At 34.3% G+C, this 19,223-nt stretch overlaps 1 protein-coding gene across 15 annotated transcripts in view; it reads right to left on the reverse strand.

The window, feature by feature from the left end:
- Positions 1-19,223, reverse strand: part of PTPRD (protein tyrosine phosphatase receptor type D) — a 398,659-nt gene that overhangs the window by 223,267 nt on the left and 156,169 nt on the right. For 14 of the 15 annotated variants that reach the window (XM_068665911.1, XM_068665908.1, XM_068665910.1 and 11 more), the window contains exons 3-4: positions 15,166-15,311; positions 10,777-10,918 (exon numbers count right to left, since the gene is read on the reverse strand). In XM_068665911.1, the coding sequence (XP_068522012.1) occupies positions 10,777-10,918; positions 15,166-15,311 (288 nt within the window). The remainder of the gene's footprint in view (positions 1-10,776; positions 10,919-15,165; positions 15,312-19,223) is intronic. The other variant, XM_068665902.1, reaches the window with a different exon arrangement.

Consider the following 19,223-nt stretch of genomic DNA (forward strand, 5'->3'; position numbering starts at 1 on the left):
AAACATGAGCATCTCACATTAAGCCCTATCTTCCGCTGTCTCAGTATTTAAGCAAAACAAACAACATTAATCGCCCATGCCCAAATAAACAGAATTTCAAAATATCAGAGTATGCCTTAAAAACATGTAGAAAGTACACAGCGTTTGTCAGAGAAACTACCAATAAGCTTATTTTTATGTTTCTAGTTATGAGAAATGTGAATGGTAGAGCCTGAGATTTTTTCTGCTTGTTTCTTTGTTTATGACATTTTGCAGCTAACTACCTAATTCATTATATGACTGATCTGAAGTCTAGCTAAGAAGACAGTTTTCTCACTGACTTCAGCATACTCAGTTCAGTCCTCTGCCTGCTGTATGAAACATGCCACAACAACAAATGATTGCTTTTGGGTTTACTAATGGCTTTTCTACACTTGGCTTCATCTTCTTGCCATAAATCAAGTCCCAAGTGACAGTACCTTTTTGAAGAAAAAAAAAAAAATCTGGCAACTTTTCAGCCTCTCAATTCACTTTCCTTGAAAGTCATTTTTCTGCAGGTATAATGAAGAGGATTCCCTAGATAATCTTCCTTATCTGTACAGCCAAAAACCAAATAAATCTGTGTGTGAACATTAAGATAGAGGATGTCTATACAGATTTGTTTATCTTAGGAACTAGGCTGATAATGCCATCTAAGAGAAGTTGATATATTTTATTAAAATAAATTACATGGTTCCAGGGAGACCTTACAGTAGCCTTCCAGTACCTAAAGAGGGCCTACAGGAAGGACTCTCTCAGGGAGTGTAGTCATGGGACAAGGAATAATGGTTTCCAACTAAAAAACGGTAGATTTAGATTAGACATTAGAGAGAATTTTTTTACTATGAGGGTGGTAAGGCACTGGAACAAGTTGCCCAGCGAATTTGTGGTTGGATGGGGATTTGAGCAACCTGGTCTAGTGGAAGGTGACCTTGCCCATGACAGAGGGATTTGAACTAGATGATCTTTAGGCTCTCTTCCAACTCAAACCATTCTATGATTCTCTGTTTCTATGATTTTGTTTTGCTGTTGTTATCTTAGGTATGTCCTGGCACTATATGTCACAAGATGCATTCAATATAATAAAGGTGCTAAAATGTCACTAACTTTTTAAATTATAGCAGATCCTCTGTGGTATTTTTTTACAGAAAAACATTTTTAATGGAATAATTTAAGTCATGCTGAATTTAAATAACAATTTTGCACATGATTTACCTGTTTCTAAGGGAAGATGCAAGTGCCGGGTCCTGCACCTGGGATGGGGAAACCCTGGCTGCATGTACAGACTGGGCGATGAGACGCTGGAGAGCAGCCTAGAAGAGAGGGATCTGGGGGTCGTGGTAGACAGCAAGGGCACTGGGCCTGTTCAGCCTGGAGAAGAGGAGGCTGAGGGGAGACCTCATCGCAGTCTACGACTTCCTCGTAAGGGGGTGTCGAGAGGCGGGAGACCTTTTCTCCATTAACACCAGCGACAGGACCCGCGGGAACGGGGTTAAGCTGAGGCAGGGGAAATTTAGGCTTGACATCAGGAGGGGGTTCTTCACAGAGAGGGTGGTTGCACACTGCAACAGGCTCCCCAGGGAAGTGGTCACTGCACCGAGCCTGTCTGAATTTAAGAAGAGATTGGACTGTGCACTTAGTCACATGGTCTGAACTTTTGGGTAGACCTGTGCGGTGTCAAGAGTTGGACCTGATGATCCTTAAGGGTCCCTTCCAACTCAGGATATTCTATGATTCTATGAAGAAATTCCATTACTACTGAACCAGTAAATGGTAACTTTATTAACGTATCTTTGCTAAGATTCTAAGATAAGTGGACAGTAGCAAGTCAGCAGCGGAATTACATATCAGTTTACAGGAAGTTCTTTAATACCTGGAGTGAAATATATCATAACAGGATTTTGTATCATGTGTACATCTCAGAGCATTCATAGAAGTTTTTTACATCTCCATGAAACTAATTAACTCACAGTTCTTTCAGCATTTTACCATATTAGTGCAAAGAAACTCCCTTTGCTTTGTTGAATCAATTAAAAGTTGTTAGTTCAGAATTTGTTTATTACTAGTGCCAGCAATCAAAATATGCGTGTTTTACATGATCTATTGAATGTCACCTTCCTTTTAATGCTTATGTGTTTGCCCAGAATACGTTAAAAATTTTTTGGCATGTATTCTCTTTTATTTTTTTGCTTCCTATGACAAGTCACTCCAAACCTAACAATCCCAGCAATAAATACTATTTTAAAACCTATTGCCAGGCTAACGAAGCTGAAATATTGCATAACGTTTCTTTAATTTTTAAATTACATTTTCAGATATACATGAGAAAGCTTTCTCACTAGGCTTTTCCTGTATTTGAAGATTAGCACTTATTGCATTAAAATGAATTTAATTTTGTTGTCACATCAGTACACTAGTCTCAACCTTGTCCTACATTTCAGTAAACATTTCTGTCATCCTAATGGTGTACTTGATAAAAAACAAGCATTCACAGAAGCCACTAGCCTGGAAAGCTAAAGATGGACCTTCTATATGAATGTCTTTTTTTTAGTAATTGTCTTGGTTTTATTATGCTCTATTAGGCATTTCATATAAATATTTACTATTACAACAATTAAGTTGAAACCTACCAAGCTGCTACCACCAGCAGTTACTTACAGATAATGTTGACACTGTCTGAGGTTGAGAAACTAATCATGGTGTCATCCCCTCAAACAATCTCTAGAACTTTTTTTTTGTTTTGTTATTGGATTTTTTTTTCAGTCAATATAGAATATTGACATCAAAACATTCCCTGGAATTGTGGTATGAATTTTACCTTCATTTGGTGCAGTAATGACAATTACATTGCTACTAAATATCATAAGGGTGTGTTGAACTGAGTGGATAGAACTGAGCTCCACAGATTACAACTACAACATGGAATATGGCATTTGGCATTAAGTTAATGCCAGTGGTTTGATTAAGGCCTTGACTTCAGTCAAGGCAGTGGTTTCTGGCCACTGCCGGAAACGATGAAGCTTGCATAATCTTAAACCCCAATACAGATCTAATAGGACTCTCTAAACGAGGGCGAGGACCTTGAACGTATGTATAATAGTAATCTCAGGAAAAGTGAATGCATTCTAAGAATTTTGGTGTCAAATATATGTATATATATGTATAGTACTTATTTGTATATCAATTAAGATATACAAATGGTTAATTATTAACTACTCATCCCAAAATTGAATCATTTAAATTGAATTACCTTATAGACAGATAGAAAATGAAAAATAGTTAGTTTTTCTTATTTATGTGTACAGACATAATTTTGCAATACATGGAAATCATGAACAGAATACTAAAAAACCTATCCTCATGCAGAACAGCTAGCAGTTGTTCATCTAGTTAATCCTCCGCCTTTTCCTGTGTAGACTATTCACAACATCATGTCTGTGAATGTTTGTATATGGGTCCGTCTTTGAGGAAACAGATCAAAATGGTAACCCATTGTTTACAGCAGCTCATGGCTTTTCAGAGAAAGATTTTATTTTAATTTGATCCAATTCATTGTTACATGTTTTAATACTGGGTCTGCAAGGGTAGACTGGAAGAGGAAATATTCCTCTTCCGCCTTGTAATTCTTTGTTCTCAATGCTACATGTTCCTGACTGATTTCTGATGATTATGGGACTGTCTAGGAAAAGGAGTGAATCATCATACATATCAATGAGTGGTAAAAACATATAAAACAAATGTGTTTTAAAATAATTTGCTCAGGATGGCTTAGTTTGCGTTTTCCAAGCGGCTGACATACTTCCTTTTTATCAAAAATGTCTATGACACTATATGAAGTTATTATACACAAGAGTGGGAAAACCCAGATGGGAGTCATGTTAAAATTAGTCATTGAACTGTTGCCTGAAAGTATTTAACAGGTGTACATTCTTAGCCAAAACTGTCTGGTGAAGAATTATTTCAAGCTAAATAAAACTGCCCTCCTTTGTCTGGTATTATTTCAATTCCTCTTCTTAGATCACAACAACTGTCAGAACCCTGAAAAACATCCATCAGCTTTTTTTTTTTTTTTTTTAATGTGTATTACAGATATAGTATAGCCAGCTGACAGATTTCAAAACAATGTTTCTTTCTTATGACCATCCACACTGCCTTGCAAATATCAGGTATTAATCATTTTCTACAACTGTTAATATTTCAAAAATTAAAATTGATCCTGTGAATATGTACAAATGCATGAAACTGAACTAGTTAATTTTATGCCTATTGTACATAAAACATAAACTTGAGTGGATGAAATCCAGTGAAAGCTGAAATTCAGTGAGGAACAGCAGGAAGAGAAAACAAAAACAAAACAAACAAAACAAAACAAAACAAAACAAACAAACAAAAGACCTTTACAAAGGCATACCCATAGCTGGTATTACTAGTTGGTAGCAGGAAAAGTTCTTTTGTGTATTTTCATCATGCTAATAAATCTATATGACCAATCATGTTCAACAAAATATATAGGTTAACAAAGAACTGAAACTTCAAGATAAAACAATATTGTTTATAGGAAATAAAGTTAGGAGGACAAATGTTTCAAAATGTTCTTATGGCTATGGATGAATACGTTTTTAAAACATCTTAAAAGGTCTTATTAATTGTCCAGACTATTAATTTTCTAAAATAATTACTCATCACTGAAATTCTTGAATACAAGGTATTGACTACTTGACTACCAGTATTGATATTTACAATCAAGAAATTTGATATTAATTACTTTTTTTTTTTTTTAAAGTGACTGCTCTGCTTTTTAAAAGCAGCTTTCTGACTTAAAGCTTTAGCTTGATATTGTAAGAGGTTCTTTATAATAACATGGTGTGCAAGAAAAGGGAAAATATGTAGTTAGTACAAAATCAAAATTGATACTGCTACTACTGCTAGTACTACTATTACTTTTACTATTAAAGTGCTACCAAGCTATTATAAGAGTGCTGCAAAAATATGTTTGATAAATTTTCCATCTAGGAAACAGATGGAAATTGGCAGGAGAGGAAATACAAAAAGGTATTAACTATTAAAATCATAAGATTAGGCATTAACCTGAAAACCAGAAAACCTACAGCAACTATTCAGTCATTTTCATTTGTTTTAAATGACTATAAACAGCAGGTTTGTAAAGAATGACACAAAAGCCCACAAGAGATAATTGAAATCACTAATGTCAAATGTACATACCTAGAAATTGAACTCAATACCTTGCATCACATATTTATAGTAATAGGCTCTTATAAGTTTACTGTTTTTTACAGAATTTGTAAAGTGCAGTATTTTCTCAACCGTTACCATTAGTCACTACTATGTCCCTATACTAGAAAGGAACTGAAATCACACATTTAAGTTATAAGTCAGCAATGGGAAATGGATTATGCATTTCAAAATATATTTTATATATTCTGTCTAATTGGTTAAAACACCTGGCCCTGCCCATCTTTATAGAGATGGTAAGTCATTAAGTGTTTCAAATTATGCTGCATGGAAGGCAAGTGTTTTTGTTTGCCCTACCTACATTCCCATACCCATAGAAAAGATTTGAAAATAGTTTATAAAGTTACATCTGAATATTCCTAGTGCTCTACTACTTTCTTAGCCATTTCAAGGAATCTGCATGCTATTCAATAATTTTTTTCACTCTTTTTTCTTTTTTTTTTTTTTTAATTTAAGTTGTATTGGCTACCTGTTTGTTTCACTTTTTCTCAAAATCCTTTTGTGTGAGTGTCAAGCAGATGTGTTTTGTTCCTTAATCTTCCTTGCTCAGTTCCTCAGGAGAGACTTTATAACTTAAATTGCAAAGTACTATTTTCACAGCAGGAACAACAGTCTTCCTCTTCAAAAAGAAGGATTGTAGTGAACATGCTAATTTTAGTCAAAAGGTGTAATATGTAATATGTAATCTGTATCATGCTCATTGAAAGCTGAGGAAGGAGTTTGGGCTCCTTTGGCTCCCCATGCAACATATGTTTGAGATAAACATCTTTCCAGTGTATGAAGTTATTACATAGGTATTTTCTTGCTTTCCCTGTTAGTCTTTATTTTACTTTCAATGGTCTGTCCTACCAGCAGCCCCCCTGGCAACAATCATTATGACTACACAGTGAACAGTCAAGTCAGGTAAACATTGGTATACAAAGCTTATACAGCTCTAGCTGGAACATGAAATAGTTTTTCCTACCAGGCAGCTAATACCCCGAATATGTATAGTTCTTCCTCCCATTTGTCTAGAAATGAGAGACATCCCACAGCGCATTTTTGAACACTACAGCCGTGCCACTCCATTTGTCTAATTTCCATGCCCTCAAAGATATCTGTCCCAGATGACAGATTACTTTAGAATAGCTCCTTCTCATTTCAGTACTACTGGGTACAGTGAAAATACAGAAATGAGCTTCTATTATCATGGAATCTGTTGCTGGCAGCAGAAATAAAAAATGTACCTTGGATGCATTTTTTAATAGCATGGAAATGTTTATTTGACTTCTGAGAGTCTAATAAACATCATCTCTCTCAGTTATCTGTACCTCAATCTCTTTGTGTATGAATAGACAGGGAAACACTTACAGTTCAGTAAATATTTCACTTTTTATTTTTTGCAGCAATGACTGGTTGACATTAAATCAATCACTTTCTAAAGTGCGTAAGAGAGGAATATTTGCCCTAGGCACTTCCCATTTACTTTAATTCTTCCTTCCTTATACAGTGCCTGCTTCACAAAATCTCTCTACGTTAGTAATTTTACTATTATCACAATACAATCAACAATAATAGAGAAAATAGTGGGCTCAGAAAACAACCTACTTTTTTTTTTTTTTTTTTAATATACTATGTAGTCTCTCTCTTTACTTTTCAGATAGCAAGCAAAAAGCAAAGCAAATACCTAGGTATTCAGCTCTACTGTGCCTTCTCCACCACTGCTTAAAACCTGCACTACTCTGTGTTGCAAACATCTACTATCTGAGAAGGCAGCTGAAATTAAAATGATTGGGGTCCACATGTCATGGCAGAATTTCAGCTAGGAATGATAATAAGAATTCACTTTAAAAATCAAAACAAAACAAACAAACAAGCAAACACAAAACAGTATTTCTTAAAATTAACGTAATGAAAGTGTTGCTGATTTCTTGACTACAGCTGGACAGGGAGGTACCCTTCCTTTAGAATTTATATTTTTGCATGTGATACTTGCCAGAATGTCTATAGCCATTAAAAATGTCTGTTATCCACCATTTGCAAGTCCAAAAAACACTATTACATGACTTTAAAAAGAAAAAGGTCAGACAAACAAAAGGAAAGCCATTCTATCTGTAACGTCTGCAGAGTATGGGAAGGTACTACCACTTTATTGTTTTCCATAGCCAATTGAACATTGATAATGTTGAATGAATTCATCAAAATATTGTTCCAGTCATATGGTTCTCAACATGAATTTTGAAACCAAAGGCCTCCAAAAGGAATATATAGACCTGGAAGGAGGCTTATCCTTAAAAGCCTTACTTTCTGTGAGAATGAGCATTTTCATGTAAGTGAAGGTGTCCTGGAAAGCAGTTGCCTTATATAAAGAAAAACAAAACAAAACAAACAAGCAAACAAAATAGTTTAAATTTATCTAAGGCTCTTAGTCCAGGCAGTCACTATATTCATCCTAGCAAGTAAAAGTTTTTCTTGTGTTAGAATGTGTTCTTATTTATTCTGGTAACAGAAAAAGTCCTAACCCTTTGGCTCTGCTATGCACGAACCTAATGAAACTAGATTATAGTTGTAGTGAATGGAACTGCTGTTACAATATACTTCCAAAGAGAGAAAAATGTCAAGTTTGGCTCTGAATTACATATTTATTGGCAAAAATATTTCTGTTCTGTGATGGTAAAATGTTTTATAGGCTACCCAGTTAAAATGGATTAAATTAAAATGAAACAAAACAAAAATGCATATAGGTGGATATTTTAACTCCTAGAAATATCCTAATTTCATCAACCTCACATATTAGGATAGCAGTGCTTGTGGGTTAACTGTGAGTTAACTTCCTCTCCAAGATTTCCTTTTGTGCAAGACTGAGCACAAATGCCAAGTTGGGTCTGTGATAGCACCTTTATGGAAAGATTTGAAAAACATTTAAGTTAATGTGTAAATAAGTAAAGTGTAAGTGGACCACAGATGCAACTCATTCCAATCTGTTTGGCATTGGATTATATCAGTTAAATCCTTTTCACACCTTTATTGTGTGTTTATTCCTACAGCAGCTATGAACAGAGCAAATACTCTCTCGCATAAAGACATAATCAGTTGGAGTTTCTTCCACAAGGCTAGTTTTGAAGACTGTACAACATAAAGATTTGTGAAAGATTGCAAAGTAGGTTATAACAAAATTACTTACCTTCTAGGCTAGTGTATGTAGGACTGAATAATCATTTGTCATGGAAATCAACAGAGTCACTGTATTTAAAGCACCTCAGAATTTTAACCCTGACAAATTTTCCTTACAATGTGATGCTACTCTGTATGGTTCTTACTTTTCTCTGATGTTATTCCTTTTTCTGAATCTACAGTCTCAGTATGTTCATGAGCTCTTGCATATTCTCAGTTTCATATTAAATACCTAAACCTATTCCTGAGGCCAAAATATATTACATCTGTTGCAAAAGCCATAAGTATCGTGGCTGGAAACAACACATATTCTTCCAGATTTCATACATTTTAATTAGACAATCAACCTGTAATTAATTTAAATATAAATTGACTTAAATATTTATCCTCACAAATAATAGCATTTAGTTTTTGTTCATCTGGTATTTGCATATGCATATAATAATGAACTTGTTCATACAGAATCTAATGCTAGTATTGTAAGTAGCAATGAGATATCTGAGAAAGAAATAAGTAGCAAAGACCACATATGCCTTACAATTAAATAATCAACAGGTGTAGCAAAGAAACAGATCTCATTCTACAGTCAGATGGTGTTGACAATCTGCCTTTTCCAACCTTTACAGCCCTCAATAGAGATGAATGCTGTTACTTCTTTTCTACAAACCTCAACATGAGAATTTTTCTTTATTTAGGATAATAATAAAAAAAATACTTGCTTGCACATTTCAAGACCAGAGAGTTTTGTAAATACATTTAATGAAATTCTGAAGGCAAAGAAAACTTCTTCCATCTGGGTTTCCTAATTGTTTTATTATTATTATTATTAATTATTCCTTCTCTCTTTTTGCATCTCTTTTTAATTTACTGAACTTCTAATGCAGTATGAAAATATAGTTTTATGTTCATTTTCAACTGAATGGAAGCTGCACATAAACAATGTTTTCTTTATTCAAAACAATGAAGGGAAAAATGCATCTCAGAAAGTTAGGAACAAATCCATGATGCTGAACCTAATTATCAGTCTTCCCATTTTCATTGTCTATGCCAATAATAGTTTTTTAAAAGATAACAGAACAAACAATCTTGGCATTAGAGAGAACAACTTTAAATATTAAAAAGATTTGTTTACAACAGACTACCTCTAGGAAGTATGTATTGTTGTTCTTTGACTCCAAAAGTAACACCAGGATTATCCACAATGACAGAAATAGTTAATAGAAGTATAGAAATATATATATATTATATAGAAATATATATATAGAGAGAAATATATATAGAAATATATATATATATAAATCCAAACTCCAGAAAAAAAAAATATGAGAGAAGAAGTCTTCTTGTCTCCATAAGTTTGTTGGGACAGAAGGAACAAAAAGAAAATGTGTTTAAACCGTTCAAAAAAGTTCTCTAAATTCTGTCAAGCAGACATCATCAGTTCATGTAAACAGGCCCTTAGCAGTTATTTCTGCAAAACAAATAATGCAATGTGATATCACAATGCAAAACAATAATCTTCAGCTGTAAAAGCACCCCTCCAAACTGAAGAGTGATATTTCATAAAGCGTCTACAAATCCAGTTTCCGTTTATCTCCAGCAGACAGAATGAAGCATTCAGGTCATTTGACTACTAGCACTTACTACTATACGAAGTACTTACAAAATGATAAGAAGTACTACTAGACAACAGTCTTGGCAGAACATATATATCCTCACCCGTGCAGGACAATGAAAAAATTGAATTTTCCTTTCCTATATTCAAAAAAATTATTGCCAAAATAGAAAGGTAGTTCTACCTGAAAAAATAGTTCAGGTAACATGTATATTTGAAATTGAAAAAGTCCTCCCCCTCTCCTACCCCCTCCTTTTTTTTTTTTTTTTTTCTTTTGGTTTTATATGTGATAGCTTGGGGGAAAAACTTTATAGCTGTTTAATTAATCTCATCTAAATACTGTTCACGTAATTTTTCAAGGTCACTGTTAATTGGACAAATTTCAGTATAAATGCTGATCATACAAAGCTAAGCTACCCAGAGCACCACTAAAATGTAGATCAGATGCATTCATAAAACATTGTTTTTCACTCAGTAATTAATGTATGTAACCAGTTATGCACAAGACATTCCTGTTTTACTTTTTTTCTTCAGTCCACTCTGTCATACCCACATTACCAGTCTATGGTCAAAAATTGAGTACATAAGGTACTCAAGTGTTACGTGAAATAGTTATTATTTAACAGCATTAGAATTATAATAACACCCATATGAAAACAACTTCAATTAATTTTCTTGGAGTGAAACCTCCCTTTTACAATGATCTAAGAATAAGTTAGCTATGTTGAAAAAGAACTTACCACGTAAAACAGTGAGTCTTGTGGACACACTTATTTCACCAACACTGTTAGAAGCCACACACTCATAAATAGCTTCATCTCGTGGTGTGCGCAGTGGTTGTATTCTGAGAACTGATCCAGATCCATCATCAAATTCTATTACCTATAGAAGGAAACAACAGCTGTCACAGATGTTGTTACAAATGCCTATCCCTCCATTAATCTGTGCATGACCTGTCAGTATTTGTGACATGAGAGCCAGGTTCATTTTTCAAATACATGTACAAATTCAACAAAGGTGTGAATATGGGCAATGCTGTGCACTGCTCTTCAGTAAACATTCAATAGCTACTCCAAGAGAGGACAGAACAAAAACAAACAAACAAATGAACAAAAAAAATCCAGATGTATTCTGTAACTTAATGCTCTTTTATCCCAAAGTTGATCACCAGTCTCCCTCCATTATCTTATCTTCTGGCCTTTATATTTTTATGCCAGTTACATTAATTTGTACTGCTCCAACCTGCTCACAAAGTACACTTCGAGCTCACAAGTGGAAAAAGCTTGGCAATTTCTGAGCAGTTTAGCTATATATTCAGCCCACAGAATGTGAGTAAATTTATCCAAAAAGTGCTCCAAAAATAGAACACATGTAGCAGTTAAAAGACTAAATAACAAGGCTAAATATTCAGGTTTAGTTTTGAAACTGTAATATTTATACAAGAAATATTCATCTTTACATGCAAAGTATGAAATTATTTCCTTCATGTTTTGCAGTCACGATCACATCAGATATTGGTGAGTGCTGCAACACTCCAGATGTTGGAAAAGGCTTCCCTATAATTAAATAATAATAGTAATCTATTTATTATTTTTTTCCCTTTAATTTCTTTGTCAGTAAAATAAGTTAGTACTCAGGTCAGTGGTACTTATCAAGACTTACTAATCTTGATATGACTAATATATGACTTACTAGTCTTTTTTTTTATTATTTTTACAAAATAATTAATTTATGGCTGTAATCACATTTGATATGCACATAAAAAAAAAACAAACCAAAACAAAACAATTTATATGCCTATTGGCATATATGTTTGAGTCGGTACAATATAATCAAATAATCTCTTAGATTTCTAGTCTTTTTGAAAGTATGAAAAAAGTACAGAGTTGGGAATTATGATTAATTTATCATGATTACCCCATTATTTTTCCATATTCATTATAGAAAATGCTCAGTTCTTATGAGTGGAAGAAGTCTAAATGGAAATATTAATCTTTTTTTTTTTCTTAGGAAAAATCAGTTTTGTAGTCCAAGAAAATAGTAACTAGAATTTTTGATAAATTGATGTTTATGAATGAAAGGAAAATTTCACAGTCCTAAAAAGCATACAGACAGATTACTTGCATATAAAAATGACGGTATGGGATCCAAATAGTCCCAGTCATTAGACTTAAAATTAATAATCATTCTTCTTTAAATACGAGTGCTGAATAATTCTAGCTGGATGACCAGCAAAAGCAATTGCAGCAGTTTGGGTTGGGAAAATATTGCCAAGTTTAAGTCTCAAGTCTGGTGTCTCCAAAATACACATCATAAAATAAATTTAGTTTTCCTGTGATGTATTCTCCACAGATAGTTAATTCCTCACACTCCCACACTACCTGAAGTAGATTATAACAAAATGAAACATAAAAAACAAAACATTAAAAAAATATAAAAGCGAAACAGAACCACCCTCTTGCCACACACACAGAATGGTATAATATTAATATTTAAAAAAAACTTTTTTTCCCCTATTCTATCTGTCTTTAACTTCCTCTTAGCAAGGCATCTCAGTAACTTAAAGTTTATTTTTCTAATCTGTATAATAGAATTTATTTGAAGCAAGAGGAGAGAAAGAATCCTCCCATATCATATTCACTCATAGCATTTGAATGAATATATATAAGCAATATAAATGAAAAATTAAAGCAAAGTCCTACAAAGGGTTGTTTTAGCCTTTAATTTTAGGACTGGTGTGTCACACTCACCAACTGTTTGATCAATTATCAGTTTTAAGAATTATCCAGTGAGCAAGAACATTATTCTATGATAACATTCTTCAAATAAAAACCTGTTCACTGTCAAGAGGAAGGGAATAAACAATTTGTTCTCATGTTACTAGATAAAACAATTACTTTGTACATTAAGTTCCAGCAAAAAGTTCAGATTAGACATGAGAAAAAATGTCAAGATTCACAATACTCAGTACAAGGCTATCAAGTTCATTTAAAAACTAACAGTCATAATAACAACAAGTAATAAATAATTAATAATAATAAAAAAAAAAATTAACCCTCAGTATCTCTGGGAAAGAAGATGGATTAGATAGCCACTTGAAATCTCTTACAACTCTATCCATTAGGCTTCTATACAGACAAGTGGTCAGGTAAAACCTTTTCATGTTCTCTACTACTAAGCAATCAAACTCAGAGAAATACACAAAATATTAATCTAATAAATACATAAATAAAAATAAACATACCAGAAAAAAAAGGGAAAAGAGGCCCAAAAAATTGTTCTCCTATTGCTATAGTTGACCATCTCAGATTTTTCTTGTTTCCCAGAGATGCCTTATGTATTTTTTGAATCTCATTTCTGCCGTTACTCTGTTGTTATTCTGAGATTCTACAATGTGAATTAATGCTCTGATTTTTAATGGGAAATAAAAGTGCTTATAATGTTGATGTTCCATGTATTTTATTTGGATATTTTAAAAGCATTCTTTTCAGGGGTTATAATAAAAAAAAATATAATAAATAAAGATAAATAAAATACTTGGCATGTATTTTCTATTTCTTTGAAATACATTCCATCTTACCTGACTATACAGCTTGTTCTGTATTTCACTAAAGGAATTATTTATTTATTTATTTATTTATTTATTGTGGTTGCATTCCAACATTTTAATGGAAATAAAACAGATGTATTTTTGCCTATTCTCCCCAAAACCAGGTATATAGACACACAGAAAACAATACATGAATCAAGTAAAACACAACATATTGAAAAATAAAACTCAGCCATCTCAGTAAACATGTACATGCCCAATCTTTCACTGTTTAAGAGTCAACTTGAATGAACATTTTGTGACCAGAATGGGATAAATTACGTAGATTTTATGATAACATTTCTATGTTAACCCCTCTATCCAATTACAGCTCTGCAAATATTCTGTAAGGAAAAAATGGTTCCTGGCACTATGAGGTCACTTTTACGTTTGATTTAAATTATTTTTTTCATATTGCAGTAAATAAACAAGCAAATAACTATATAAGTCAATAAAGGGATTGATAGCTTTTGCATACTGCAAGTACTTCAAATATCTTTAAATTCATTTTGAACAAAAAAAAAAAAAAAGGAAAAAAGAAAATAGTCTATGCAAGGAATGCAATTCTTTTCTACTGGCACAAGTCTATACTGAAACCAAGAGAAAGCAATATTCCCCAAAACTACTAACAATGAACACTCATCATTCAACATTCATTCAACATTTTATACATATATTTTAGATCACTCAAAAAATGTGTCACTGTTTTATACACCAATTAGTCATTTGCCAAACAGTTGTTTTCCTGATGCAAAAGTAGAGACCTGTTAACAGTGAAAACAGTGAAGAGGCACTAGGAAAATTATACATTATCAGCCCCAGTTTGGTATCCATTATACATGCCTTCTCCCATTTTCTGAATTTGTTCTTCATGTTAAAGGTCATACAATATTTGATATCAATTCTTCCTGCCACTAAAAGAGGGAATATTATTAGTTGTTTTATTTCCCCAAAGAACCTGTATCCTTTGAACAGATTATCTTCACCGTTTCCTTTAATTGAAGGTTGTGGAAAGAGAGGAAACAGCTTTCTCTATAGCTTTTCCCAAGGATATTGTTAAGAAAAGAATCAAAAACAAACAACTTTTATATTTCCTCTGCAGCAGCAGGAAATATAATGCCCCTTTCATCTCTCTCTGCAACAGTGGTAAGCAATTGTGGCAGCAGAAGCCATAGTAGGCTAGGCCTGCTTGGTGCACACTGCCACAGACAGAGGTGGCTTACTCTCTGGGGACAATAATCACTGCTCAAATAATTTTCCCCATCTCCTTTACAGAAAAATTTGCAGGGTGAACTGAAGCATGCCAAGGCTCCCCAGTTGGATCATGCTGGTTTAGAATGCAACAGCAGCAGTTATCCCTTTAACAGTGCTATTTATAACCAGTTCACAAAATGAAACCTGCACAAAACTGCTCCCTCTATATTATTCCCAATGGTCATAGCTATTTTGTTTAATCACTGATAATAGAGCACATATGTTGGGATTAGAAGTGAGACTGGAATTTATGTTTTTCAGAGGAACAGAACAATGGACCTAATACCTCAAATCTCTGATTGCTGACTTTCTTTCCCTTTTTGTTCCAGACAATTTTAGGTCTTGGGTCTCCTGTGGCTTGACAGATGAATGAGGCGACTCCTCCAGAAACCCCTGTCTGGTCGACAGGTGTTCTTGTAAACTTTGGTGGTGCTAAAACAAATACACAAACAAACAAAAGCATTAATCTAAGCAGGACCCATGAAAAATAAGTTATGCCAAGACTTCAGAATGAAAGGTGTAAAATATTTTATTTCTTAGATAATAGCATTCACCTGCAAGAAAAAGCACTAAGAAATAACTAAAAGGTCAGGAAAGTACTTACAGATTTTACTAGTAAATTTATATTAAAATGGAAAATCTGATATCATCAAAATAGCAAGATCACACATTATATTTTATCACCAGTATAAATAAAAAATCCAATTTGTCTTCTCCTGTAAAATGAGCTCATCAATCAACTCAGATAAGATCATGATTCATGACTTGATGTTATGATCGCAGGATGTCATGAAAACAGGATCTCCACCTTTAGGCCATTAAAATCAGTTACATTTAGGAGAAATTCTATGAAACCATCTGTAAGTTTGCAGTGGGGAGGTAAATGCCTATGTATTAAGCAGAAAGGATTATAAAAGAAGAGAGATATATGCATGGGCACAGTTTCAAATATAATTCCTGTTCATTCCCACATTACTCCACTCTGTCAAAATAAATAAATAAATTTATACACAAAATACCACTATTGCAGGAATAGAAGAGGACAGAGAACTGGAGAAATTTCAAAAGTAGGAAAGGACGTTTTTATTAATTATTCTTTTACTTTCATTTTCTGTAAAAACATAATTAAACTTAATTTATGGGACTTCTGGTGAAATAGAATTTTCAAACTTACACTGACATGAGACATGACTTCTGAAAAATCAATGTAAAAACTGAGATTTCTAACCATAGTTCAGAGATGTTGAAGAGTTTGTGTACATCATTCTTTTTCTGAGCTGAGCAGTTTTTAGCAATCCAGTATGCTTGAAGATGCTGATTTGAATGATATGAAATGAGTATTTAGAGTTATTAAATTATAAAACAAACAAATAACAAAAAGCCATGGGTATTGGCTTTGTGGTCTGTCTTCAGCTGTAAGCTGTTATATGTAGTTGCTGTACACCAACTGCTGCAATTAATTTCTGCTGTCCTCTTCAACTTTCAACAGTCACTGTCTGTTCTCAGCCTCTCTGGTTGTTTTCACTGACCTCTCTTAGAACTGGCAGCTATGTACCTACCTGTACTGTACTAGTTTTTGTTTCTGAGTTGCTGTTCTTCAGTTCTTATGTCTGTCTAACTGTTATTCTGCTGAACTGCCCGTTCCACAAGGCAACAATTCTTGTCAGCATGTTTATTTAAATGTCAAAACCCCAGCAGGCTATAAGTGTATATGTATTTAACACTGGTGGAAATCTTGAAATTATTTTGAATGCCAAGAAAATATGTTGTAGCCATTACTAAAAATCAAACTCAATATGCAATATTTTATGTTGCTACATTAAATATTATAGATGTATTAGATATACAGATATATTTATTGTATTGTATATAGATATATTTATTTATACATTAAATATTATAGATGTCCAGGTCTTCCTCCCATCTGGTCTTGAACACCTCCAGGGAGGGGGCAATGCACAACCTTCACAATTACTTGATGCCTAAGGTACCACTAAAAAATAAATAAAATAAAATAAAATAAAATAAAATAAAATAAAATAAAATAAAATAAAATAAAATAAAATAAAATATAGTAAAAATGTTGTAATTTGAGAATCCACACCCTTTCTTCTTAAATGAAGAGGTAAGACAAAATTGTTATTGCTGTGTTTTCAACTTTCCAGAATGCTCAAACCTCCATAAACTACCTGGTGTGCTAATTTTGCCTACTGAACACTACGTATTCACTTAGAACAAACCTGAAAAAAGCGCTATAGCAAGTGTGAGCACAGCAAAACAGTGTGCCATTGGTGCTGCTGTGGAGATAAAAAATCTCCAAATCCACAGTGAATGAAACACAAAGGTAGAGCAAAGAAACTAAAAATCCTTTCCCAACTCAAGAATAATGCATTTTATTCTTGGACCACAGAAAAGACGGAAATATATTCTGATGAAGAGCATCTGGGTTTCACCCAAACTCCTAGTCTTGAATTTTTTTCTACACATGTATTAACTCAGCTTTCTGATATGCAGAGACATGACTGAATCAAATATTCTCTGGCACAAATTGTGAATGTGTGTCATCAAGAAAAAACGGATACACTGTCATTCTCTTTTTATTCTTTTTAACATTTTGCAAATTCATTGTTTAACATCAAACCAATGAAAGAAAAACACAGCGTGTGTAAGTTAATCAGCTCACAGACTCTTTAATTCCAAATATATGATTAATTTAATTCATATGTTTAATTCTAAATATATGATTCATTCAGAGACTGGCAAATTCAAAAACTCAACATAAATAAAATAACTTACTTCCTTAGAGATATTGTCCATTTTGGAAAATTTGCCAGTTTTGCCATCTATTACTAAGGTTAAGGAGAAAAACAATTCAGTTTAAAAACTATTCCTGAAACATTTGGCTTAACTATCCTGGGTTCAGGAGAACTTCAGATAGTTTAACAACAAAGAAAATAAAAGCAATGAAAAACAATAAACAAAAAGTGTGACAAACTACGTTAAACCAGCTCTGGAAAACAACAAGCAAACATATTCTACTACTAGGTTTTATGTCTATGCCAATCACCATGATATCATAGAATCATAGAATGGCTTGGCTTGGAAGGAATTTTTAAGATCATCTAACTCCAAAACCCCTGTCATAGACTGGGATGCCAACCACCAGATGAGGTCATCAGATCAAGGCCCCATCCAGCCTGACCTTGAACACTTCCAGGGATGGAGATTCCACAACCTCTCTGGGCAATCTCTTCCAGTGCCTCACTACTGTTACAGTGAAAAATTTTCTCTTAATGTCTAGTCTAAATCTATCCTCTTTTGCTTTAAGAACATTCCCCCTTGTCCTATCATTATCTGAGTAAAGAGTCCTCCATCCCTTTTATAAGCCCTCTTTAATGCCAAAATGAGGTTTCCCCAGAGCCTTCTCTTCTTTAAGCTGAACATTGCCTGCTCTCTCAGACTTTCTTCATAGGTGCTCCAGCCCTATGATCATCTTCGTGGCCATTCTCTGGACCCATTCTAACAGCTCCACATCCTTTTTGTGCTGGGGCCCCCAGGCCTGGACGTAGTACTCCAAGTGGGACCCCACAAGGGCAGAGTAGAAGAGAAGAACCACCTCTCTTGACCTGCTGGCCACCCCCTTGTTGTGGCAGGCCAGGATGCAGTTGGCCTTCTGGGCTGCAAATTCGCACTGCTGGCTCATGTCAAGCTTTTTGTTCACCAGAATCCCCAAGTCTCTCTCCACAGGGCTGCTCTCAATGAGTTCCTCTCCCAGTCTGTACGCCTGTCTGGGATTGCCCCAACACAGGTGCAACACCTTGCACTTCAGCCTTGTTGAACCTCATGCAGTTCACATGGGCCCACTTCTCCAGCCTGTCCACATCCCTTTGAATGGCATCTCCTCCTTCTTTGCTATCAACTACTCCACCCAGCTTGATGTCCTGTGCAAACTTGCTGAGGGTGCACTCAATCCGATTGTCTATGTCATTGATGAAGATACTAAAAAGCACTTGTCCCAAGACAGACCCCTGAGTGATACCACTCATCACCGCTCTCCACCTGGACATAGAACCATTGACCACCACTCCCTACGTGCAGCCATGGTGTCAATTCCTTAACCACTGGATGTTTCACCATTCAAATCCATATCTTTCCAATTTAGAGATTAGGATATCAAATGGGATCCTGTCAAAGGCCTTACAGAAGTCCAAGTAGATGGTATCAGTCAGTCTTCCCTTGTTGACTGATGCAGTCACTCTGTCACAGAAGGCCACCAGATTGGTCAGGCACAATTTATGCTTGGTGAAGCCATGCTTGCTGTCCCAGATCACCTCCTTGTCTTGT

This window comes from Anas acuta, chromosome Z (assembly GCF_963932015.1).
Source record: "Anas acuta chromosome Z, bAnaAcu1.1, whole genome shotgun sequence".
NCBI classification, from domain to species: domain Eukaryota; kingdom Metazoa; phylum Chordata; class Aves; order Anseriformes; family Anatidae; genus Anas; species Anas acuta.